This window comes from Alligator sinensis, unplaced genomic scaffold (genome assembly GCF_000455745.1).
Source record: "Alligator sinensis unplaced genomic scaffold, ASM45574v1 scaffold237_1, whole genome shotgun sequence".
NCBI classification, from domain to species: Eukaryota; Metazoa; Chordata; order Crocodylia; family Alligatoridae; genus Alligator; species Alligator sinensis.
In genome coordinates this window covers 5,209,389-5,236,148 of record NW_005841849.1, presented here as the reverse complement: position 1 = coordinate 5,236,148, position 26,760 = coordinate 5,209,389, and the positions used below count along the sequence as shown (strand labels likewise).

Sequence of the window (26,760 nt, the reverse complement as noted above, 5' to 3'; positions counted from 1 at the left end):
AGAGTGTAATGGCAGCAGACTCATTGGAATAGTGCAGCTTTCAGATTTGAATGGGAGTGAGGAGGTTAAGGCTGCTCCCTTCCTATGACTAAGGCTCCTTTAATCCATTTTCCTCTCCATAATAAACAACAGACTCCCCCGTCAGTAAGCAGATTTCAAACTTTGTCATGACTGACTTGGGGGTTTTCTGTTCAAATCACACACCAGCCTTTGTGAAGTGCGTGGTTCATTTGTGCCCAGGACTGGGAGAGTTCATGGGGAACTCCCACAGTAGCCCATGTTTGGGACAGATTGTTTAGTTCAGAAAGAGGGAAGAAATAATGACTTTATAAAGGTGAAGGGCAAAATTCTGACTCATTCTGGTTAATATTCAGTTAGTGTTCAATGGTAAGTGTCACTGCAGTTACTCAGATTATGTTTCAGGGGCCTCCTCTAGTATAACTATGTTACATCAAGAAACTTAAACCAGATTTCATAGACATGCCAGTGGTTCTTTAGAGGATCTCAGCATTTTCCATTCCTCTTACAATCACTGCTTCTATGCTTGTCTACAGTGAGAGTCAATACTATTCACTACTCTGCAGGATAAAGCTTTACTCTGCTGAGGAGGCAGGGAAGATATTGTCCAGCTGAGGTGCATTAGAAATTTTAACCTCACTGTTTATTTCAGTCATAATCTCCATGTGCCACCACTTCCTTGGTATTTAATGACTAGCTGTGAGGAATGTGATCAAGGCAACATCAAGACTGCCTAATATAGTGATAGGTCATTAATATTACTGACAAGTTAGCTACATGGGAGCCTACATTTTGTTTGCTTTGAATTACTTGCTGTTGTAATAAATAATTGTAACTTCCAGTAATACATGGGAAGAGTATTAGGCACACATGAAGAGCTAGACAGACAGGAGAGGGTTATTTTTGAAAAGGTATATAAATCAGATGTACAGATTTCTGTGGCTCTTCATTTTATTGATAGCCTTGTCTCAGCCAGGCCCGCTGATTTCGTTAGAACATTGTTAGTACTTCCGGTCCACTTCTGGGTTTACCACCGAGCATGCTGGGGGATGCTCCATCCACCCCACCATCGCAGCATAACGAGCTGCATCTGATACCTCGAGGTATGTAGAAAAAACATTTAAAGCTGTGTGTATGGTCGAATCACTGATTCTCTGAATCAGCATCGAATCTTCAGATTGAGATTTGGCCAAATCAAATCAGGACAGTGATCCAAGTCAATGAATCGAATCACTGTCCCTGATTTGGGATGAATCCAAATCGAATATGGCCCATTTTGCACACCCCTAGTGAACGAAGTGCTAGATTGTAGTCATGCTGCAGTCCAACATGGATCAATTTATGAGCATAGTGTGAGCTGTGCTGGAACTATTTATTGGAACATGTATGCCTCTCAAGGCTGTGCTTCTCGCTACAGTGGTTTGATATTAAATAGTTCTGGAGTTCCTAAGCAACAGTCCATAGACTGTTTACTACTGAACTATAGAGAGCTCATTGGTCATATTGTGTGCCAGTTCCTTCTCCTGGTTTTCAAGTACTACTTGTTCAAAATCTTCTAAGTATGGAAGAATTTTGAGGTGTGTAGAAAAAGGAGGAATCAAGAAGAGAGAAATTGCAGAACTTCTTCCTTAAAGGCCTGATGTGTAAGAGAAGTGGGTGTAGTTCTATCACCTATATGCTGGAAATTAACCTAGATGCTAATATATCTATCCCTTCTGGCCTGTAAAGCTATGAAAGAATAAGAGGCACTACCCTAAGTCCAAAGCCATATGTGGTATACTGGAGATGACAACCACCAACAGAAGAGAACCATAATTTTAAGGGTAAAAAAATGCAGAAATAGAAAAACTCCAGAAAGCTCAACAAGGAGATTTCATAGTATCATAGTGCTTAGGGTCAGAAGGGACCTAAACAGATCATCAGGTCTGACCCCCTGCCCCAGGCAGGAATGGGTACCACCTCACTTGGGAGCCCATTCCAGAGCCTGGCAGCCCCAACCATAATTTAATGTCTCCTGATGTCCAGCCTGAACCTTCTCTCTCACTTCAGTGACAATGATGTACCTAATGGGAAAGTTGTTGAGTATTAAAAAAAATTAGAAACTGGATGCAAGGTTGTAGACATAAAACAATAGAACAAATGCCTGTTCCCTGCGGTACTTATTTAAGCACTGGTAGCACAGCAACAGCCCTAATAATGGAGATTACAGTCCTCTTCTCCAAAACAGCAGTTTCTTAATGCAGCATGAGTGAGATACAAAGATACATTGTAGACTTTCAACTCTTGCTAAATTTGGGCCAACTTCCAGCTACTGAAGTATAACTATCTACTATACATGCTAGAATATGGCTGTCATTTTTCTCTAGCATATCATCTAACAGCTTTTGATCCTTTTGACCAGATAATCTCATTAGTATTTTTTGAAAAGATAAAAGGATAGGACAGCCATCGATATGCCTTAACAAACCCTGAAGCCTAAGAGTCCATTTCATGTATTCTCAGCCAGAACAGACCTCAGCAATGGTAACTGGTACAATCTTTACTCTTGCTCTCCAAAAACATCATCAGGGATCTATTAGAGGAGTATGTATTTGTGCCCTTTCACCTCATTTTTTAATGAAATTGATTTAACAAAAAAATGTTTTTCATGGACCCGTAAATGTTACAGTGCAGTGATAAGACAACAGCTTAAAGTCATGAGTGGTTCCCAAACTGTGGTCTGTGATACTGTGTATAGCCAAATGAGGGAGAAGAAGGCTCTGTGCCCCTGCCCCCAGCCGTTCCCCACAATGCAGCAGAGAGACTGCTGGCTGCCAGGTGGGAGAGGAAACCTGGCCCATAGTGGAACTTGAGGAAGTCACAGGGGAATACATTCACCTGAGGGGCAAGCTGACTGTCAGCTGGCAAAAAAGCCAGTGGATTGACTGAGAGAAGCACTGGCAGGGAGATAAGAAGCAGCTGTGGAGACCGGAAGGGGAGAGGAGAGAGTGGAGCCTCCAGTCTGAAACACTCCCAGATGGGGGTAAGAGGAGTGCAAAGGCTCCTGTTCTTTTGTTGTGTCTGTTTGTGTTGCAGTTCCGGGAGACGTGGACAGACTGTAGGGATGGAGGAGCTCCCCGCCAGCAGTGACCTGCTCCAGTTTGCAGGGCAACTGAAATGTCAGGCCCCAATTTTGAACTGCATTTTGAACTGTGACTACCAAGAGTGTGAATCCTGCCTGTAAAAGGATTACACGTCATCACAGTAAACCACCTCCCGTTATGTAAATCACAAACTTAACATCAAGTCGTGGCGGGCAAGCAGACACAAGAAGCAGCAACACCCCTATGCCAATCTCAGTCTAGGGAGTACCCAGTCAAGGGCATCTCCTCTGACCCTGCCATACCATGGTAAATGGTCTGTGGACCAGAATGCTCCCTTCTCATTCTTCCCCCACACCTGACATAATGGAGTTAAGTATCTCTATGCATAACACACACACACACAAAATAGAGGTTTCTCTCTCCCACACAGCAAATCCTCCAGCACCTTACAGATTAAATACTCTGGGTAAGATCTTCCACTGGTATAAATTGGAGTAGCTCCATTGAATGCAACATGCAGATTCACACCAGTGAGGATCTGGACTTCTCATTTGATAAACTGGTTTAAAGATTTATATACCATGTAATACAGTGGTCACCAACCAGGCAATCTCAATCCACCGGTAGATCTTGGAGCCTCTTGGAGTCAATCCGAGGGTGGGGATGAGTACCCACATGCATGTATGCACGCACCCCCAGCCCAGCAAGTCAGTCCTTGGGGGAGGGAAGGGGCAGGGGCTAGATCGAGACCCCCACAGTGAAGGACAGTGCCGCACAGGCAGGACCAGGGGTAAGTTGAGTGGGGCCCCGACCGGGTGGGACTTACCTGCTGGGGAGGTACACCCCCAAATCCTCTTTTTTCCCCCTCTGCCTTAATCTGCCCCCTCCCTTCCTTCCCCACAGACTTACCTGCTGGTTGGGGGTGGGAGGGGTGGCAGCGCATGGTAGCTCTTGGGTTACTTTTAAATGCCAAAGGTGATCTCCTACTTAAAATGGTTGGAGAACACATTTGTAAACCCATTGTTTAAGATTCCATAGAGGCCAAGTAGCACAGTGATGCCATTCCCTTCAGTTGCAATGCTTGCTCGTTGTACTTCACTTGGAATGAATGCAAGCTTTATTAAAACTAGTTAATTTGGCTAATTAATAAATGAGGTCTCTGTATTGGTAAATGTTCAACTATAAACATAATTATCAGTCTTATTACCAGTTCTGTTTTTTCACATTTGTATCCTTAAACTGAGATGGATATTGCTGTTGAAGACTGCTGTTAATGGAATTTATTTTCAAGTCTACCGCCCTGTATGTTTTCAAACTTGAGACATCAAATCCGAAACCTGAGCCCAATGAATGGTACTTAGTAATGAGAGGTTTTGATTGTTCACTAGTCCTCCCAATGAAATGTCAAACTTTTCATACTGGGAAAATGATCTTCACTAGCACAAAGCTTGAAAACAGATAATTATCCAAGAACATGAAACAGAATTAACATGCACTGGAGCATGTTACAAACATTTCCTTCAGCAAATAAAAAAAAAAAAAAGTAATTGCTATCTGAGTACAAAGGAACCAGAAAGGTTTGGCTGAGTTCCTTCAGACAATTTAGAGAGGCCACTGTTTACTTACTTAACTCATAAAAACATGCAGCTTATCAAAAGGATGCCATTCCAGGATTGATGGTGTGCGACCAACCTGCTGATTGCAGGCACTTCTCATTTCACACTTCCTAAGTCTGATCAAATAGAATGTTCTTGTCCTATTATTAGAACTCCAAAACCTGATAAGTAGGAGCGCTTACTTAAACAGGAAAGCTGTAGCTCAGACTACACCTGAGCAATAATTAATCAGTTCCTTCAGCCAAATTCTGTCCTCATTTACATTGATAACACAGATGTAACTGAGCATCTCATTTGGTCCTGCCTAAGTAGACATTAAACTGGATGGAAAATAGTAGTCTAGTAGATTCGGTTAATGTGAGTGCCTCTGCTTTGTGATTTTGATTTTGGAAAATAATTTCAGAATAATACAAATTAGGATAAAATAAGACATAGAACCTGAAAGGAACTCCTAGGTTTTCAAGGAGGCAACTGTATCATTTAATGTTACATGTTAATTTTGGGCTGCTCCTGGAGCTCTTAACCCCTGAATTGCCCACATGATAATACTTTTAAGTGGCTTAAAGAAATTATTATGCAGCTCAAAGTTACACCACCCCAGAGCAGGATTATCTGTTGATCCACATAACCCAGCTCCTGTTCCATTAAGTTGTGGCCACTCCCCATAGATACAGTTATAGAATCATACAAAATAATGGTTGGGAGGAGGGACCTCAGGAGATCATCTAGTCCAACCCGCTGCTCAAAGCAGGACCATCCCCAACTATCCCACCCATGGCTCTGTCTAGCCAAGTCTTAAAAACCTCCAAGGATGGAGATTCTACCACCTCTCTGTGTAACCTGTTCCAGTGCTTTACTACCCTGCCAGTGGGAAAAATGTTCCAAATATCTAACCTAAACTTTCCTTGCTGCAAGTTGATACCATTGCTTCTTGTTCTGTCATCTGCCACCACTGAAAACAGTCCAGCTCCATCCTCTTTGGAACCATCCTTCAGGTAGCTGAAAGCTGCTATTAAATGTCAGGTTGATGGAGCTGTAGTCACCAAGATCACTTCCCCCCTTTCCTAAGTGGAAGCTATGGCATTTGTTGCCTTCCATTTATAGGATAACATAGCCAAGTTGATTTAATTAAAAATCCTTGCTATCATGCCAGAAATTTAAGAATTTTGGGATGGTGATTATCTAGCACTCCTAGTTTGCATGCAATACGCACTTTACATTTTGCTTTTGTCTAATTTGTGGTAAATTGCTTTTTCAGATCCTCCTATTAGCCATTAGCTATCAGATCCATTAGCCATCCTCGTATTTTCACCCATGTTCAACATCATCCTTCTTAAAAACTGAGATAAAGAATTAATTAAGTTCTGGTGTCCTATATAGGTAAAACTTCATCTCTAGCCTATCCTCATCGCATAGCAACCCCAGTACTTGTTTCCTTCTGTTTTATTTATATGGCTAAAAAACCTTTTGTTGTTTGCTTTAATTTCTTTTGCATGATCTAACCCCATTTGAGTTTGGGCAATTCTCACCCTATTGCTGTGCTTCTGATAGCTAAGACTTAGCTTCCTTTATGGGTTAAATCCTTTCTCAGTTCCTTTATAGACTCTCTGCTTACTCCTAATGTTTTCTTAGAGTTGTTAATTCCATTTGGCCTGGAAACCTCCCCCAGAATTATTCCCACCTACCCCAACCACTGGGATAAACCTATAATGCTGGTTTCATGTCCTTCACCATTAATTCTAAATTATCCATTTTGCTACACTAACCTGTCAATTGTCTCTCACTGACCACACCTAATTTCTCAGACATATTTGGTGTGGTCCTTTCACTAATTATATTGATTACCTGACTCTCATCAGCACAAGCACTTCTTTCATCTTCATTGTTCAACTGCCTTCCCCCTGGTATTTCTTTACCCATTACCCTGCTCTCATTGATCTGATTTTCCTCTTCCTGTGTGATAAAACTAAACATGGAGATTGTACAAGTATCCCAACTTTCTTCCCCCATTTAGTTCTGATAATTGATTCTTCTCAGTTGTGCCAGACTCGATCCCTAGGCGCTCACGTGTTGTCTTTCTGTGGGTGGCCCCCAGTAGTCAAACATCCATAAACCTTTCCTCATAACTCTGATCTTTGAACTATTTGTTGACCATCATTAACTTTTTCATGTCTTCACCTTCCTGCTCTAGGAACTATGAGAATTCATTTGAAGATTACTTGAGCGTATGGACAAATGTACATTTGGAGCAGTTTCAAAAGGCGGAGGAGGAGGAGATGCTGCTTAGGAGCACACAGGAGCTGTTATACTGTAACAGTTATGTGCTTCATTCAGGGTTAAAGTTGGAGTGATTTAGATCACTTGTATCACTACAGGCTCCTGCATGCATAGCAGCTAGAGCACAACAGCTGCTACATATTCGTGAGCAGTAGTAGCTCTCTCCCCCTTTTTGAAACTGTTCCAAGTGTTCATTTGTCCATACTTAGAGACACCCCTACTTTGATCATATTCCCCAGCTTTCTTTAGTTATCCTTTGTCCATTCTGACAGGAATCTGGCAGGGTAAATTGGTGCTGTACAAAGGGAAGGTATTGACATTTTCCTGTTTCCCATGGGATCCTTTTCAGCCTCAGGTCCCACCGTCTATATTTTCTTCTTGCAGACAGCACCTGTTTTTGTTCTTCAGACATGCTCTTGTAACTAGCCTACACTTACTTTTTTCAACATGGAGCCCCCAGGCACAAAGACCTGCCTTCTCCTGGAGTTACTGTGAATGTCGTCTTGCTTCATCTCTTCCATTCTTCTTGTTGTCTACAGATTCTCCTACCTGTCATTCTTTTCCACAGTTTTCTACATATCCACATTCCTCCTCAGGCTTCAGTTACTGGAAAACTCCATTATCTGTTCCTCTGTTCTTTCTTGTTGCTCCATCATCTGCTTCTTCTTATTTTCTCTTTTTGCATTGTCTAGTGCAGCAGACCTGTTTCTCAACTCAGTTTCTCCTCCATTTACCAGTATTTTTTTCTGTCTTATCCTTGGGCTCACACACTTTCATGGCTTAGCTTTCACATCTACTGTATTTGCAAGTCTTGGGGCATGTGTAGATAAAACCGGGGTTCACTTTGTCCTAAATTGAAGTGCCGATGCATGCAAACACCAACTCCATTAAAGCAGTGCAAAAGCATTTAACCCACTTTAAAATGTCATGCACACATGCCCCTCATTTTGTCTACACACGCCCTTGGACTCCCATTACAGTTTCTTTTCTCCTTTCTATCATCATGTCTTCAGAACCCCAGTAAACACCAGCATTATCTCTAAATCCATTTCTAATCCTCAGAACTTCTTTTGTATGAGCTCTCTCAAGCGATGATATCTCACCTGTAAATATCTTCCATCATATATTCTCACAAGAAATGAAAATCATGGCCAGCTTCATTTTTCCTCTGTATCCTCTTTGGATATGATTGTCTTGTCTCCTTTGACCCTATCTTTGATGAAAAATGGTACTTTCTTTCCCCTCTCCTCTTCCACTATCCCATGTCTTCTACAAATTTACCACTGTCAGGCTAACAGGTTGAGTAGAAAATCATTTTGGCCTATATCTGCCCCAGTTGAATACATTCAGTTGGGTGAACTAGCTAACACTACTGTGCATAGGGAAAACATGGGACATGCTGCAGAAACCCAGGCATGGAGAGCACCACCTGGGAGTAGCACTCTGCCTGGTCAACATTCAGGGATATGGTAGGAGATTCAAGTCCCTCTCTCCCTCTGCTTTGGGTCTGAATCCAGTTCTGTTCTTGTTTTCCACCCCCATTCCCAGCCTCATTCCCCAGCCCTGACCTACATCTCATCTCCTGGGTGCTAATCCTGGATCCTTAGCTCATATCCTGATTCCTTACCTTGGTCCTAATCATTGAACTGAATCACCCAGGTCTCTTACACCTATATAGCCTCTGCTGCGTTGTACCATTTGCAGCCCTCTTCACACACACATGCACACACACCACAACTGATAGTGTTAAATAAGTAGAAAGCTGTAAAATAAACCATGAACAATCATCCAGTAAGAAACAAGGAATAGGCATATGTCACTTCCCAGTTTTCCACAAAAATATGCTGCCCTGTCTCTGTTTTGAGGTCCTTGGTTTATAAGTTTAATAAATAAAAGTAAAAATAACAGGTGGATATCAATCCACCATAAATTCCTGCAGTTCTTGCTCCACCAGTATACGCCTGACTGCTTCTCTGTTCCAATCATCCAGAAATAAAGTGTACTGGTCTGCAAGCCATTTATCCTTGTAGAGACTCAGGTATCCTAGTGGCTGTCTCGCATCTCAGCCAGTTAATAAAGACTGGCCCTGTGGCAGTCATCATTGTTGTCTGCCTAAAACAAGTGCATGGGCACTTTTTGCAATCCAGTCCTAGAAGGCAAGACACAAAGGGCATATATACACATACATTTTCGTGTTCCAAAGCTCCGGAGATCCAGTGCATCAGAGCAGACCCGACTAATCCATGTGTGAGCTGATGTGCACTGTGCTGTGTTGTGTGCAGTTGTATAAGCAGCAAAATGAGTGTCAGCACACAGAAAATGGTGGCAGTATGCTTTTGAACTAAAATGCCTTTGATGTGTTTTAGTTCAAAAGTATGTCTCTGCCATTTTCTCAGCACTGACATGCATTTTGTCACTTATACAACTGTATATGCCGCAGCGCTGGGTGCTTTTAAAAGCGCCCAGCATTGCAGTAGAAATGTGTACAAATGCCTTAAGGTCCTCATTTTTCCTGCAACACAAGAATCCTTTTAGAATACAATAAGTCTTAGGCATCTACATCAAGAAATTATTGTGCCCAGTAGCTATTGTGAAGCAAGAGTGTTCTCAGAAATTGACTGGTTCAAGGGATCAAGTAATTAACATGGCTATTTTACGCTTTCAGTTGTTTACAAATTTGATGTTTTAGCTTTTGCAAGATACAGAAAGTCTTAATTTAACATGACAGATTTTTTAGCCATATGCTCTATTCTTATGCTACTTATTGCACTGCAATTATAAAGGCAAGTTACAGTTTTTGGAAAAGGTTGCATTAAATGAACCACCTGCAAATGAAATTCCCCTTTGTGGAAAGGAATAGCACAAGGCCTTGTATCACATACATCCTGCTACAACCTCAAGCCATCAGTGGTCCATGCAAGAGTGGGCTTCTGTTGGATCTCCACACAGTGGCTAAGCTTCCCCTGAGATATAATCTAAGGGCACCTAAAATCAATGAAATGTGAATGTTTCTTCTTTGAGACCTGCTTGTCTTTATAAAAAGAACTGACCAAATTTTGTCAGTTCTTTTTATACTTGCTCCTCACAAAAAAACAAATCGCTGCTAAGAATAAATGGTAAAATATTAGGACATAAACCTAAAAGATTGCTTTTATTTGTGCACTCTTTAAATCATTCAGAATTACAGCTGACAGTTCATAGTAATGGGAAACAAAGCTATTGTAGAGCCTTGTTATTAACAGAAATTATTCCAAGGGTAAAAATTCCTGTTTCTCTTCTATGGTGTAATGTATGTATACAGGTGTAGATTTATACATATGTACTGGGAAATGAAGCTCAATGAGTATTAAACTTATACTGTTAGTACTCTGCATAAACATAGTCACTTGTAACAATCATCTGAGAAAAAAATGTAAAATTAACCTCAAATATAGATGTAGTAATCCTGTAATATGTCACAGGGTAAAATTCTCAAAGCCAATTTAAATTCTTGATTAAATAATCCTATTACATCTATAATCAGCTGAAAGAAAAATAATTATTATTTAACTTCTTTTCTATGAAATGTGGGTCTTCTGTTGAGTATGCTGGAAGTGAGATGAATAGGACAAGCAAAATTAGAAGGAGCCACAGAGAAGGGTAATGGAAAGTATTCAAAGGTAAATGAATATATGTGTGCCTATGTACTGAGTATACTATCTAGCAGTGAGAATATCAGGAAGAGGTTAGAAATTAATTTTGCATAAACAGGAAGTGCAAAAGGTAGTAAAAGGTAACAAAGATTTGTACAAAACTAAGGCCTCAAAGGTAGAAGATTATAGGGGTTACTTAGTGAAGTTAAGGCTGTAAAACAGAAAAAGTTATATGCAGAGAATGAACGAAGATCACAAGAGAGATTGAGAAAATAAGGAGCAAAAATCTGCTGAAAGAATCATGGCCTGAGAATGGGAAAAGAACTGCAAGAAAGGCAAAATAAATATGCCTGAAGACAAATCAGTAGGAGGGTTAGCCAAGTAATAGAAACATTTAAAATTGACAATATTTGCAGAGTAAATCAAAGTCTTTCTAAATTCTGATAAAGGAGACCGAAGACAGATGATAGGAAGACCCATTAGAAGAAATACAAATATTTATAAAAGCTTGAGGTGTTTTTCCAGTAATTAAGATTCCAGGGAAGACCTAAATAATTTCAGGCCTAAAAGCTTCACTTAGCAATCAGAAAGATGTTGGTTTCACTAATCAAGTCAAAAAACTGATTCACTATAAACTCTGAGATGTGCATTCACAGTATAAGTAAAAACCAGCTTGCTTGCTTGCTTCTTCTAAGACAGATTCACATTCCCATTCACATTTACATATACAGCACTGTAAGTTAACATAACTGATCAGGATTTTAAGATAAAAACAACCGGGAAATCGATGACACAAAAATATGAGGAAAAAGTCAATAGGCTAAAAGAAGCAACAAAATTTTAAATGACTTGCATATACTTGGAGCATTAGTAGAGAAGTATCATATAAAGATCACACAAAACAAATGAAGGTTAGACTAGAGATAAAACCAAAGAGAAGGAAACGTAGGCACTCTGGGGTTGAAACATCATGTAGGAGAACAGGTTGGCAGGGAGAGACAGGAATGAAATTCTAAAAACATTGAAACTCCTTAACCAGGTTGCATAAATTATGCATAGCAATTAAATTCAATTATTCTAGTATGGTATAGATGACTTATAAAGCTTAATTTGTTATAAAAGGTTATTGGAAGAAATTGAATAAATAGAGCAGGAGGAAACCAGAATGATACCTGGGGCCCAAGTCATTTACAAAGGTTAGTAGTCTGGTTTATTGATCAAATTGAGCGTAAGAAGGCCCCTCATTGAGTTATACTTTCCCTCTGAAAGCACTAAGGGAAATGCAGTGAGCCTCTTGGAGTTGGTTTAAAATACAAGCATCATGAGCACTGGAGGAAGCATCTGCCAAGAAGCATAGTTCATTTTGTTTGTTTGAGCTGAAAGAAACAAATTAACTGTGCAAGGTAAATATGCAAGGCACAAACAAAAGTATCTGACATACACAGTTTTAAAACCAGAGACTAAGGGAACGTATAAAGGAAAATGTTATCTCAGAAGGGAGGATACACTTTGAATAAATGTATGTGGTTATTCTGTACTAAAATGCGTTATATCATTATTTTCTGGATTGACAAAATATGTGTTCCATCTCGAGACACCAGTAAAATTCAGCCATGTATCTGCAGCAATAATGTTGTCAGTTCTGATGAAAAACATTCATACAGTAGGCTGGGAACAAAGCAGAATATTATGGTTTTCAGTCCTAGTCATTGCTGACTTAATAATAATTTAGAAAAGTTTTGTTTTTTAATAGAACACATTGAGCAGGATGAGAAAAAATATTTTATTCTAACTGGAAGGATTGAGTCATGTGTGACATTATTTTCCATATTAGGCTTTTTTATATTATTTGTGTAAAAGTTGGCAAAGTTCACTGTCTCTGGAGATGACAATATGTATTTCATCAGGGCATTTTTAAAAGAAAACTCTCAGCACCTTGAGAAAAGATCATGCTTTACTTTCAGTTCCTAAATGAGGCATGTCACATGTCATTTTTTGGTCTCCACAAAAGCATCATCAAGTGAAACATGTCTTAAACCTACATAGCAGGTAGACTACTATCAGTTCATACAGAGGCTGTCTTTTCAGAATGTGAATATATTAATAGTGAAGTCTCATATGGCAAAGAAATTAACAGCCTGGTTGAGAAATAGTTATACGGGATTCATGCCTGACTATTCCAAACACACAGCTGTAGTGTGCTTACTTAAATTGTGTGTTCTCTTTGCTGCCATGTCCACTGACCCAATAAACTTGAAACTGTGGTGAAAAATGTCATTTAAAATATTATTTTTCAATAAAATGAACTTGTTATTCTGCTCACTGAATTATCTCTTAATATATGCGTAGGCATATGATCAATCAGGAAGTAAAATAATCCATTGATTTGAGAGCAATTAGCAGAAACATGTTTTTACATACTGAAGAAGCTAAATGGATATTAATTAATCAATTAAATAAATCTGTGAGAATATTCATATTATAGAGGCTCAACTAATTCAATATGCCCTTGTAAAAAGGGTGAGAATTAATTTGTATTCTAATACGCTTTTGGTCAAAGATCCAGAGAATAAATGAAGATCTGACCCATAATTGGAGGGACCTAGGTATTGCATATTATTGGAGACAGACGCAAGTAAGTGAAATGCATGTACATTGTCAACTGTGTATGTAATTTAGACCCATCTAGTTGCATATGATTTTACTTTTTCACTGAATCGGAAACTCAAATACAAAACTTAACATTCAGGATTACTGAGTAGACTCCCAACACTGTTTAGAGGACTGTGGGCTTGATCCAAAGCTTAGAGTTTACAGTGACTCCAGTGGGTTTTGGGTTAGGCCCTAGGAATCATACTAATCCATGTATGTTACCTCTTCATAAGCAAAAATATGATATTGGTAATCAACACACATAGGCTACTAGTTTTCAATTCTCATATATCCAAGAGGGCCTGGTCAGTGAGTAGTTTGCTGGTACTTTCATAATTAAGTCAGTATTGAACCAATCTCTCAGCATGATGTTAGGAAGCATTGTGTGTCTGGACATGTGAGCTTTTTGTAAGGTAAAAAGATTGAAGTCCTAACATCCTATCTCGTGTCGGTTGAACTCCCACTGTCTTTTTTTTTCTTTTACTAAGGTAGAGTTATTAGCTAGAGTGGCCTGGACAAAATCAAAAGAAGTTTCTTCTACAAAAACTCTAGTTCTGAATTTCAAAAAACTGTATTCTTTACTTCCAATTGTGAACTACAGTGCATAGTTTCCAGAGGTGTCTGCATTTCAGTCATGAGTGCATGGATCTTTATGTGTATCAATAGATATAGAATCTAGTCAGCAAAGTTATACCTGTTCAAGATTTTTCTTATAAGGTGTGAAATAATTGCTATGTTGATCTTTGATTTGAAAGATGGTATATGGACTGTAGCACAGGATCAATTTGAAGAGATTATGTACTATTCCATTTGAACTGTACAAATAGAATTTATCCACACTCCAGCTTGTGCAAAAGATTATGGGAGTAAGTGTTTCCAAACTTGGAGGGACTCTTGGAATCCCTATCATGTCAGGGCCATATTTGCAGTGGATTTTTATGTTCTTTTTAGTTCTGCCTTACAGTAGAGTCCCCTACAACTTCCTTGACTCCATAGCTCCATTAGGTTAAAATACTAAGGATTCCTGTTGGTCATGTCTGCCTCCAGGACATTTGAGGAAGCTATACAGAATAAATAATATGGCCCCACGTTGTATTTTTTTTATTTAAGGATGGTATACAGAACCATAAGGAACAGAATATCCAGTGTTGTTCTATACCAACCGCCATCTGCCAAGTCCTTCCTGATTCCAATCCAATCTCAGCCTTCTTCCTTTTCTTGCTGCAAATTCTCATATCCCTGGAGAAGTCTTTTCAGGGAAAGGGGAAGGAAAGGCTAGCACTGCAGAAGCTGCTGAGATGCGTTCTGTGCTGCAGAGGTGAGACTACACATGGCTGTCTCAGAGATGACCTGGGGCTTTGTTAGGTAATACATAAAAAGTCCCACAACAACATGCAGTGAATGAAACATGAAGGCATGAATGATGTATGTGTTGCTAGTCCTTGGGCATATGCATGTGTCCTGTTGCTAATGTTTCATGGATCTTGCACGGAAGCTAAGTCAAGGCAACAAGTCTGACAGTGGTCAGAGTATTAGCTGCTGATAAAAAAGAGGTTTTTCAGGCAGAGAAGGGGACTGTGATTCAGGAGATTTGGCAGAGTGTTACTTCCCACTAGCTGGGAGGTACCTCCTGCTGTGGAAGACATGGCTGGAAAAAACTCTAGGAGAAAGCAGAATTTGGGAAGTAAAAGTAGAGGTATCAGAAGAGGACTGTATCTGGGTTGGCACTCAGTTGCAATGTTTGGTTAGTAAACCAGTCCCACAGAAGGGGGTGCAAGGTAAGTCTTTGTGCCATTACCGAAGAGTGCATGTGGAAAGGAGTAAACTGGTACCTCGTGGTAGGCCTTGAGCCACACAGTGCTGTGTTACAAGGGTTTGATGTGATAGTTTGCATTTTCCTGAAGAGGGGACTCAACAGCATCAGAATGCCTGAGAGATGTTGCCATGCACCAAAGGTGGATACACAGTTTGTTTCTCTGTCCTTCACCTTTTTGCTCAGTTATTCACTTATGCAAATAAAGGTCAGGATCGAACCAAGAGTGCCGAGTGAAATCCGATTATAAAGGGAATTAATACCTTCCCAGGCAGTAAACATTTCAGCTGTGATTGGCAAACAATCATTAAAAGCCTTTATTAAATTTTGCATCTGTTCCATTCACCACTTAGCCATTTCTGTTCATTCTAAAGGATTATCACAAACAATAAATGAGTCTTCTCTTATATGGTAAGGACACAATAAATCTATCAAGAAACTGAATAAGCCTCCCCCTGCCCACACAGATTTTTTCCTCATTTGTTAAAAAGAATATTGCTTTCTTCTATCCCATGAGATCAGGCTTTAAGCCTGTGAATGATGATGCCCAACTTCAAGCAGCTTGTTTATAACAATCCCCTACAACAACTGGACAGTGTTTAATACCCTTTTCAGCTAATGCCCATATCCTCCACCCACAAGCTAATCTTCCTGCAGTGAGAGGATATCATGGGTATGTTCGTAATAAGCAGACCAACAAGTACAAAGAAATTAATTCAGCTCTCTCCAGTAGAAGGTAGCTTCTAGTGTTTTCTGGTATGGAATTTTTGGCTGCATATGTACACCCATTTATCATCTCCAGCTTAGGTTGTGCTCACATGCTGCACCTGGAGAAGTTGGGAAAAAACATAGTTTACTGCTGGACCAAAATGCTACTCCCTGCCTGCCTTCTCCACTGTGTAGGACTCCACGCACGCAAATAGATGGTTCTCATTCTTACCCTGCTTCCTGGTCCATTTCCACTGACAATTTAAGTTCTCATCCTAGCCTTCAAAGGTCCCAGTTACACAGGCAACCACATCTCCATCTATGTAGTACCAAGACAACTACATTCTGGGACAAACAGCAGATGCCAAAACAAAATCTGTGAGAATTAGGGGTAAAACAATCCTACCTGATGGGATTAGAGAAATACAGAGTCTGACAGACTTTAAGGAAAACTGCAAAATCTTCCTATTCAGCTAAGGCTTTTCCATCATAACCAGAATAATGTTTACAACAACAATACCTATCTTTCCCTCTCACTACCCACAACAAATCCTACACTACTCAGTTTTTGACAGCCATAGAGGGAGAAGAGACAACCAGTATTATTCGTGGTGCAGAGCTGTCAGTTATGGTGCATCTACGTTTCCTACAGTACAAAGCATAACAAATCTGGATGTGTTTTTTCAGCAAAACTTACTTGCCAAAAATGTGGCTTTGCATGTCCAAAATTGTTACAGCCGCAGGTTAATTGGGAGCTGAATTTTGAGTTTTGGCTGAAACAAAATTAGAAATTAGAACCAAAATTCAGAAATGCAGAAACCATTCCTTCCAGCAGTTCACCAAAATACTTTAAATTATTCTGGCTAGACTGACCCCGGATTTAAGTGCCCTTCACAAAATGGGCAACAAGGACAACAGCAAGGTGGCAGAGATGCTGGTGGTGTACACCTATATGTCCTCATGTTGAGAACACTCACCCAGGATATAGGAGGCCTGGGTTCAAATTTCCATTTTCACTGATCCTAGATCTGAAGCTTCAGTCCCCTCCCTCTGAGGAGAGTTCTATCCTTGGGAATCAGGTATCCGGAGGTGGATCTCTCGCATTCCAACTTCTCTACTTTGTATAATACACTTAAACAATGATGAGTCTCAAAAAGAGAGAGAATGACCAGAGCCTGGCAGTTAGGGCATCACCTGAGAAGAGATACCCAATCTGCAGTCCAGGGGCATTAATTTCATCTGGAGGGCCACTTAATGAGTTTTGATGAGCTGTTGAGGGCCACACACACAAAATCTTTCACAAGATATCATTTTAACAAATTATAGATTGCATATAGTCATATACTAAAAATCAAACATCTACTATAACGTATTTTATTTTTAAAAAGTCCTGATTTGGGGGGGGGGGGGGGGGGGGGGGGGGCAGGTAAGGGGGTGTGGCAGGGTGTAGGGTGTGTGGGAGGGTGTGGGTATGCATATGTGCAGGAGGCTGCCTGCACACCAGGTCCTGGGAGCTGGCCAGAGGTGGGGAGAAGAAGTGGGGAGACATGAGGCACATGCAGCAGAGTTTGCCCAGGCAGTGTGGTGCAGATGTGGCCCACCCCTGCCATCTGGCCATGGCTATCCACTCAGTGGTCCTCATGGAGCCAAACTGCGTTCGCTCCTACCTGGGCCAGCCCGCACTGCACTCCCACCTGTCCTGGCCCTGGCAACATGCATAGTTTCCTGGCAGGGCTGTTCCCAGTGCAGCTGCAGTCACCCAGGTACTGGTCAGCTCCCCCCACCTGCAGCAGCTCCTCCTCCTGTCCCTGCTGCACCACTCTGGGCAACAGGTAGTGTGGGGAAGCTGTGGGGCTGTGTGCCACACATCAGATACCCAGTCAGGCGGCTCCTGCCCCAGCACACGAGGCTCCAGCTCCCGGCTGCCTTCCACCTACTCCCCCCTCCAGCACGAAGACCAGCCACCTGCAGCACCAGACAGTGCCTGAAACTCAGAATTTCCTTTTCCCTGAAATATTTTTATTATGAAAAACCATTTTAAACTACCTGATATTTAAAAAAATCTTTGGAATGGCTGATGTTGAGGCAAAAATAAATTCTTCCCACAGCTGCAGCAAGAGGCAACTGCAGCCCTTAGGAAAGGTTGTGATGGTCTGTAAAGATCAAAAAGATTTGTTTTGTAAGTAGACCCAGTACTACATGTAGCGTGACTTAATGCAATGAATTCAGATTGACTCCAAAAACAGCTTGTGTTTGTTCTGTATTGATTCCAAGAAATGTGTTTGAAACAAATGTATCCTGGATTTGAGATGAGGCTCAGTCAACAACTTGCAGTTGCAGGCTTTGGGGAGGATCTTGTAAAGTGGCCAGAACCCTAAAAGAACCCAATCATGCAAACTACTGATTATGTCATGCAAGGCTATACACACCTTCAAGTCCTCTCTAATAAACCTCAAGGAAGCATTAATATAGCTAAATACACTTGAGTGTGTTCTAACACCCTACTTCCTGCCCTTGCAGTGGCAAGGCACCTGTAGTGTCCTCAGGCTCCTGCTTTACCTGTGGCAAGTTAAATGGTGTTTTTAATGTTACAAGCATTATGCCTGCTAGTTGTGTGTGTCATTCCCAAGGGTTTTGCGAACAAGTTAGACAAACATTTGTCTTAGGATGGTTTAAACAGGGATGATCTTGCCTAGAGCAGAGGTTTGGACAAGATAACTTCCTGAGGTACCTTCCCACCTTACTTTTTGCTATGATTCTATGAAATAACCCAAATCATGGTACTAGCTTGACTGGTAGAATTAAATAATCATGACAGCATGATCAGGTCCACAAATTAGATGCTTGGTACCATAGAGGAACAAAGTTTTGTCACTAGCACAATGATTTGGATAAAGGTATAACTTACCAATGACTTGTTTCTTTTACTTTAGCTGGATACTGAGAAGACAAAATTGAAGTCAGAGAGATGGGCTTCCAGAGAAGCTGGCAGTGGGGATGGAAAAAGTGAGGAGGTGGAATCAAGTGGGGACTGTGATGATGAGGATGGCTGTCAAGGATCTGGTGATAGGACTCATATAACAGGTAAGTGCAATTTATGGACCTACACAAATCCACAGACTTTTGGAAATTCATTAGAGCATGAGTGGACAAGGCTTAAGAATTGTTTGTTGCACATTCAAGCTTTCTTTATCTTGGAAAGTTTGCAATACCATACCTGGCCAGTAATCCAATAGAACAGGAATAGACAGCCCCTGGCACACGTGCCAATTAGTGGCACGCAGATACATTTTCCTCGGCACACCAGGTGGCGTGCAAAGAAATTGTTTTTTAAAAAAAAATGTTAAGTTGCTGCTCTGGGCTCTCTGGAGCAGCCACAGGTCCCAGCACTGCAGCAGGCACTGGGGGTTGAGTCAGGAGAACACAGGCAGGGACGCTATCTGCATTCTGCTGACCCTGCCCCCTGTCCCTGGGCTGTGCCCTCCAGCCTAGCCTGGCCCTGGAGGGGAGCTGCGGGTGGGTAAGGCCAGGGCCCAGGCAGGTGCTGCGGAGGGTTGATGTGCCGGAGGCTCCCAGTCAGCTCAGGCCTGAGCACTGCCTGTGGTGGCTGTTCCTGGGGCCCTGGGGGCTCTGTGGTCAGGACTATGGCTGGGTCCTTGCACTGGGGGCAACTTTGCCCCACTCATGCTGTGCCTGGCACACAGGGAGGCCAGACCTGGAGCTGGGAGCCCCCTGAGCCCAGTCTCCCGACCCAGCCAGGCAATGTCCCCTTGCGGGCAGGGCAGCTGCAGGCCATCCCCATGGAGCTCTGTGGGCTGAGGTGGGCCCCGTGTCTGGTGTCACTGGGCTCCACCACCGACCCACCATAGCCCAAGTTTGCAGAGCCTCAGGGCAGCCCCCACTTCCCACCCAGCACCCACTCTCCTCCAGCTGCTGCCTTCTCAATGGCTCGGCTAAGCTGTCCACCCCCCACCTGGACCTTACCCCAAGCCTCCGACCCTGGCACTCAGCACCCCATTGCTGCCCCCACTTGGGTGGGATGGGGCGTCTGTCTGCATGAGCCCTGGCTAGGCCCAGGCTCCGTCTGCTTTGGGACCATAGGGGAGGCCTGAGCACCCCGGCCCTGGTGGATGCTGCTGGGGTACTGCTGCCTCCATCCACCAGATGCTGCCTTGGAGCAGTGGGCCTGAGTTACGGCCGGTAACTATGGGAGATGTAGGTGGCAAGGGACACACCCTCTTTCTCTTTTTCCCTTTTTTCTCTCTTCTCTTTCTCTCTCTCTTTTTATCTCTTTCTCCCTTTTTTCTTTTCTTCTCTTTTTCTTCTCTTTTTCCTCTCCTTTTTTCTTTCTTTTTTCTTTTTCTTCTCTTCTTTTTTCTCTTTCCCCTTATTTCTTTTCTTTTTCTCACCTTTTTCCCTTTTTCTTTCTTTACCTCATTCTCTCTCTTTCTTTTTCCCTCTCTCTTCTCTCCATTGTTCTTTTTTCTCTCTTCTCTCCTTTTCTGTCTCCACCTTTTTTCTCTTTTCTTTCTCTTCTTTCTCTTTTTTTGTCCCTCTTTCTCTCTCTCTCTTTTTCTCTGTCTCATCACAACATGCTGCACAATGTGTTGCTTTATGTGTTGCTCAAAAAAAGACTACACAAGGACAAAGGTAATATATGAAGTTTTTTTTATTGACACCAGGTTTAAAATTTGTAGAAAACCTAGTATTTACTGTTAAAAAATGATGATTATTAACTGTATTAATATACAGTGTGTCCTGCCATGTACCCCCCTGACCGGTTTTGTTTTTCTGGTATGCCAGCACTCTGGCACTTTACAAGGTAGACATTGAAGTTTTTTTGGCACTCCAGCCAAAAATGTTGCCTGCCCTGCAATGGAATGTAGCACTTGACAGTCAGATTAAAGAGTCACTGTTAGACTAAGTAATATCTATAAAGAAACCACCATCCTAGTGGAGGAAGTTTCCTAGATTGCAGAGTGTATTCAAGTAAATAGAAAATCTATATTGTCCCAGCTGGCATTAAAGTACAAATATCTATCAGTTGCATTGATGCTTTGAATAATGCACCAAACAGTTTGCTTCCAAAAATATAAATTCTTGAAAGAGGAATAAAGTATTATTTTTGTGGTGAGCAGATGTTGGTGATAACAGTTGAATAAAGATGGACCCAGTATAAAATTAAATCTTAGATGCATCCACCACAGTGTATTGGAAAAAATCCTGGCCCAATGCCACATGAAGTGTAATCTTAGTATCAGGACCCCACCTACTATTCATCAAAACACCACTAAATGTAACAAGCAATGATGAGATCATGCTTGCTATATTCCCAGTGGCTAACTTTACATTGGTGTATGGCAGTTGGACAAGACAGTTCTTATCAGCCCAACCAAATCAAATTGTATAAACTATTGGTTTATACAAACTATTGGTTTATGTACATGTGTGTTCATTCTGTGTTAATGTGTGTATGCCTACATGTATCTGTATTTTTTACACACATATGGGCAAAAAAAAACCCATGCCTATAGAACCAGTGGGCATTTGTGACTGCATGTGTTTATACAAGAAATTACGTCTTGAAATTAAGGTTTTCAATGCAATGATGTACTTTCTGAAATACTAACTAATGCATCACCTGGCATGATATTCTTTGCCTCTTACATCTCCCATATTTTTTAGGGATGAGTGAACACTTTGGGAAATGTATTGTAGATATACATTCACATTTGTAAACAAGTTTTGATTGAGCTGTGTTTATAAGCCTTTATCTGTTTTCACTTTGAGCATGTATTTGGAAAAAAAATGAATCTATTTAAAAGAGAATTTACATTTTTATGAAGAAATATTTCATATGGCAGATTGAATTATAAATATTTGAAATTTGCCTTGTGTTGGTGAGCCACATAAGGAAGAAACAAAAAGCATGTAACTAGTCAAAACAAGATGACCTTCAAAATTCAAATATCAAATATTTGTAATAAATGTTATGTGAGCCATTCAGAAGCAGGGTAACTTTGTATAGTCATGAAAAATTTTGAAAAGTAAATAAAGGAGAGACATTCTCCATCTGCTCTCAAACATTCTCCAAATAGAAACTGGAAAACTTAGATTAATACAATGTCATTGAAATTATTTATTTATTTTATTGTTCTTTTTTTTGCATGTGACTCTTGAATAAACTTCTAAATGCTTGAGTCTCAGGTGATTATAGTGGCAAATGGATTAAGTAATATTTTCATATGATATGATATAAATAATAGCCAGGTGCTAACTATTTTTCAATGGACAGTTACATTATGTATATACAGTTAAATTATTTATGCTTTTCTGTTTCAGTTATTAAAAAATTACAGCTTTAAATACTGTGTTTATAGCTAACTTTAGTAGTGGTAAATAAGGAAGCTACATAATGTGTCTTACTTTCTAGCTTGCAGTCTGCTCAAATAAAATATTTTATGCTGATATTGCCCTGGATTAAAAAGTATTACATTTGCATAACTAGCTGTTTCAGTGATTTGGTAGGGATTATATCCAATAAAAATGTAATTACAATTAATTTTACCATACACTTTTGATTCATAAGAGTGAATAGATATTGCATCTTGTGACAATTACAGTAGTATTTCATAATTAACTTTAACTTATTATACTGTATGCAGGCTACTATCCATAAATCTGGTTTGCATATCTAGGTGCAATTAAGCGATAAAATTGGAGTTATCTTATTGCAGAACTCCTTTTCTTAGTAGAATAAAAATCATCAATTTTGTTTAATTTCCTCTTGGTATGCATCTGCAAATATGGTGTTTTTAATTGCATAGCATAGAAGATAGTTGTATTTCCGAACTGGAGATCAACCAAGAGTATACTGAGTATTGCTTTGTGGAAATGAAATGCAAGAAATCAAGCTCACTTGAGTTACATAGTGGAATGAGACTTTCTGAAACTAATAGACAAGTACTTAATCACAGCCTTATCCAAAAATCAATGAAAATCTACCCATTGACTGCAGTGGCTTTTGGTGAAACCCAAAATGATAATCCTAAAATGTCAGCATTGCTATGGCATATGATGAAATGTGTAATAAGGTTTTCATAAGGTAGACTAGTTTGACAGAGCAATTATAATTAAAACAGCAGTATTGTATGGAGGAGTCTCCCTAAAGAGGATATGTTTAAATATCTGATTCTCAAATGCTAAAATCAAAATCCAGTAAAGCTATACTAAATTATTTATTTAATATATGTATGAAAATAACCTGTGTATTGAGTATGATTCACTGTCTAGCTTTATACATTACAGAGCATAGCAGCTGTTAGTACAGATTCTAACAAACCTTTTTGGTAAGGCTGTTGGATAGTCTTTCTCTGCCTTTTTTCGACTGATAAACCTCAAAAGCACCAGGAGTTTTACCATCCTTTGGATTACCTGGTTTAAAATCTTCCACTTGAGCACTATTAAAACACTCTTTAGCATTATTATTTCACTATTGTCCCAGTTGTTTCTGTAGTAAACCAATGGAGGATTGGACCTGATGTGTAAGCTTTTCATTTCAGTTTAAATTGGCCGTGTGTGCTTCTATACTGCAAGTAGACCTACTGGTATGCATGCATCTCTCTCCAAGTTTTTGGTCACAGCCATTTTCAGTCAGGAGTTGTTTTATACTTTAGAAACCTTGATATTTCCACTTTCCAGCCATCAAAAATCTTTTCTGGATGTCAGGTAAACGAATCAGTTTCTTAACATCTTAAATTAAGAGTTGCAACTGCATACTCTTCAGTGCTGCTCTGCTGTTTGCTTCAGTTGCATGTCTTTTATAACCAAATCCATTATTATCTCTAAATGATCACCACTTAGGCATTTACATGTAATATAATTATATGTACTGTCCCACCTATGTTTGCTCAAATGATTTTGTTACAGTCAAGATAAACACATTCTCAGGAAACTGGCAGTTGTCTAAGAATTACATATGGTAGAAGATATAAAAAAAAGTTAACTTACCAACTGTGATCAGCAGGGATCCTAGCTTTCCATGCTAAAAACACCCAAAATTCTCCAATAAAAACACATACAAATCTGCATTTTTCCTCAGTGAGCCCCTCCCCAACGCTGACTAGTTTAGGGGCCCTGGCAGTGGCACCACCCCTTTCTGCTGATTGGCAGAGAGGGTTGGGGCCACATGATGGGTAGCCTTCTTGGATAAGCAGTGGTGGAGGGAGGAGGTGCAGCCACCATCTTGGCTGCTTCTCTGTGCGCCTCTTTCTCCCCCCCTCTGTGAGCTGTTGCAGCAGCCATGAGAACGGCTGGCTTATAAATATATGTTTATTTTCAGTAAGTTTTTTTTTCCAGCGATTCTATAGATTCTCTGTAAAAACACAAAGTCCACATTTTTCCATGGCTAAACAGATTCCTAGGATCTCTGTTGATCAGTTACTATGGGTAATTCTTGTTCTAAATATAGGGGAAGGTTGTGGAAATAGTACTGTGTCTCAGGGATTGGCTATATAAGATATTCTTAGATTTCATAGATTCTTAGACATTAGGGCTGGAAGAGACCCCGGAAGATCATCGAGCCCTGCCCCTTGCCCCAGGGGCAGGAAGTCAGCAGGGATCATAGGATCCCAGCAACATCCAAATGTCTCTTGAAGGCGTTCAAAGTGGGTACTTGAACCACCTCCAGCAGCAGTCTATTCCAAACCTTGGGGGCTCAGACAGAAAATAAGTTCTTCCATATGTCCAGCCTGAAACAGTCCTGGAGGAGTTTGTGACTGTTCAACCTTGTCATCCCTTGGGCTGCTCTGGTGAACAAACATTCCCCCAGATCCTGGTGAGCACCCCTGATAATCTTATAGGTAGCCACCAGATCACCCCTGAGCCTGCGCTTTTCCAGGCTGAAGAGTCCCATGGCTCTCAGCCTCTCATCATAAGGTCTGTTTTCCTGACCTCTGATCATGCATGTGGCTCTCCTCTTCACTCTCTCAAGCGTCTCCACATCCTTTTGAATTGTGGAGCCCAAAACTGGACGCAGCACTCCAACTGCGGCCTCACCAAGGCCGAGTACAATGGGAGAATGGCGTCCTGGGATTTACTTGAGAAGCATCTGTGGATGCAAGCTAGCATTTTGCTTGCTTTACTAGCCGCAGCATCGCATTGCAGGCTCATGTTCATCTTGTGGCCAATCATGACCCCCAAGTCCCTTTCATCTGTAGTGCTAGCCAGCATAGCACTGCTGAGCCTATAAGCACGCTGCAGGTTTTTCCTCCCAAGGTGGAGAACCTTGCATTTTTCAGTGTTAAACGCCATCAGGTTCTCATACGCCCATTTCTTGAGACAGTCAAGGTCTGCCTGGATCACCCTTCTGTCCTCAGGTGTGAACACTCTATCCCAGAGTTTGGTGTCATTGGTGAACTTGGCCAGTCCACTTCTGACACCAATGCCTACATCATTAATGAAGATGTTAAATAGTATAGGCCCTAGGACAGAGCCATGGGGGACCCCACTGGTCACAGCACACCATGACGATTGACTTCCATAAACCGCCACCCTCTGGGCCCTACCATGGAGCCAATTCCCCAGCCAGCAGATCGCAGGGAGGCCGAGGCTGCAGTTAGCCAGTTTTGCCAAGAGGTGATCATGAGATACCAGATCAAAGGCTTTTTTAAAGTCAAGATATATGACATCAATCTCTTCCCCCTTGTCCAGGTGATAGGTCACCTGGTCATAAAAGGAAATGAGATTGGTCAAGCAAGACCTACCCGCAACAAACCCGTGCTGGTATCCCTCAGGATGTTGCCATCAGCCAGTCTGTTAAGGATGGCCTCTTTGATCTTTTCCAAGACCTTCCCCGGGATAGAGGTCAGGCTGATGGACCTGTAGTTTGCCAGATCCACTTTCCTCCCTTTCTTGAAGAGAGGCACCTGTGAAAAGGGCTTACCTCATGGAGCTGGGAGGTGGTGGGACGCCGCACGGAGAAGTGGAGCAGGCGAAAGAGAAACAGCGGTGGGCAGAACCACTGCGGATAAAGATCAAAGAGAAAAAAAATGGACAAGCCGGAAGGAGCTGGGAACAGCTCCTTCGTCGGCTTGGGCCCATTTTTTACATGCCAGGGCTGATTGGCTGGCCAGATGCCTGGAGCTGGGCCAAAAGGCCTGGCAGAACACCAGTCAGGGGGACCGGAAGTAGAGTCCCCAGTGAAGCAGAGAGGGTGAGAGCCCACAAGTAATCTGTGAGGGGAGCCCTAGTGGGCACCTGTGGAGCTTGCGCCCTCTCTCCGCCCAGTCTATCGGGGTGTTGCCCCTCCCCTCAACTCTCTTGCCACAACTTGGATGTTAAACGCACATTAAGAGGGGTCTACAGTGGAGATCTTATTTCAGATGGGCCTCCCAATAGACGGTGGTACTCACGGTCATCCGACGTGGTGTTCCACGGGGCTCCGCCTCCCCTACACCCCGTCCATGCGCCAACCGCTGGGTGATGCGTTACAGATGTTTCCAGGTCTCGTATGACGGCCTCAGACCGGTTCTCCGGGTTCCAGTCGCTCTCTATCCCTTCTTGGAGAGGTTTCTCTTTTTTTTTCCTTTTTATAGAAAATACCCCTCCGAGTCAGGAGGAGCTTCAGGGTTATCCCCCTTATTCCAGCTCCCGCTCGGATCCTCAGTTGTTTCCTCTTCTCTACCCCAAGCAGGGAGCTCCCTTGCCTCCTGAGTGTACGCCGCTTCAGGAGACTGAGAGAGTGCCTCTGCTTGCACTCCTTGTCTGCCTCCTGCTCTGCCTCCCGCAGAAGGCTTAAAGCCCTTCCCTGAGCTACCTGCTTGAGTCTCACAGGCTGGGTCCTCTCCTTCCTGTGCCAGAGCTCGCTGCCTGCCCGTGCTCTCTCTCTCCGGCTCTCTCTCTCTCTCCCCACTCCACCGGCGTTTTTAAATCTTCCCGCAGCGGCTGATACGGCCGCTGTG

At 41.7% G+C, this 26,760-nt stretch overlaps 1 protein-coding gene across 1 annotated transcript in view; it reads left to right on the top strand.

Annotated features, from left to right (window-relative positions):
• The window catches only part of LOC102384482 (glypican-5-like), a 628,050-nt gene that overhangs the window by 443,419 nt on the left and 157,871 nt on the right, over positions 1–26,760 (top strand). Inside the window, exon 10 of the mRNA XM_025209865.1 lies at positions 18,733–18,883. Coding sequence (XP_025065650.1) covers positions 18,733–18,883 — 151 coding nt within the window. The remainder of the gene's footprint in view (positions 1–18,732; positions 18,884–26,760) is intronic.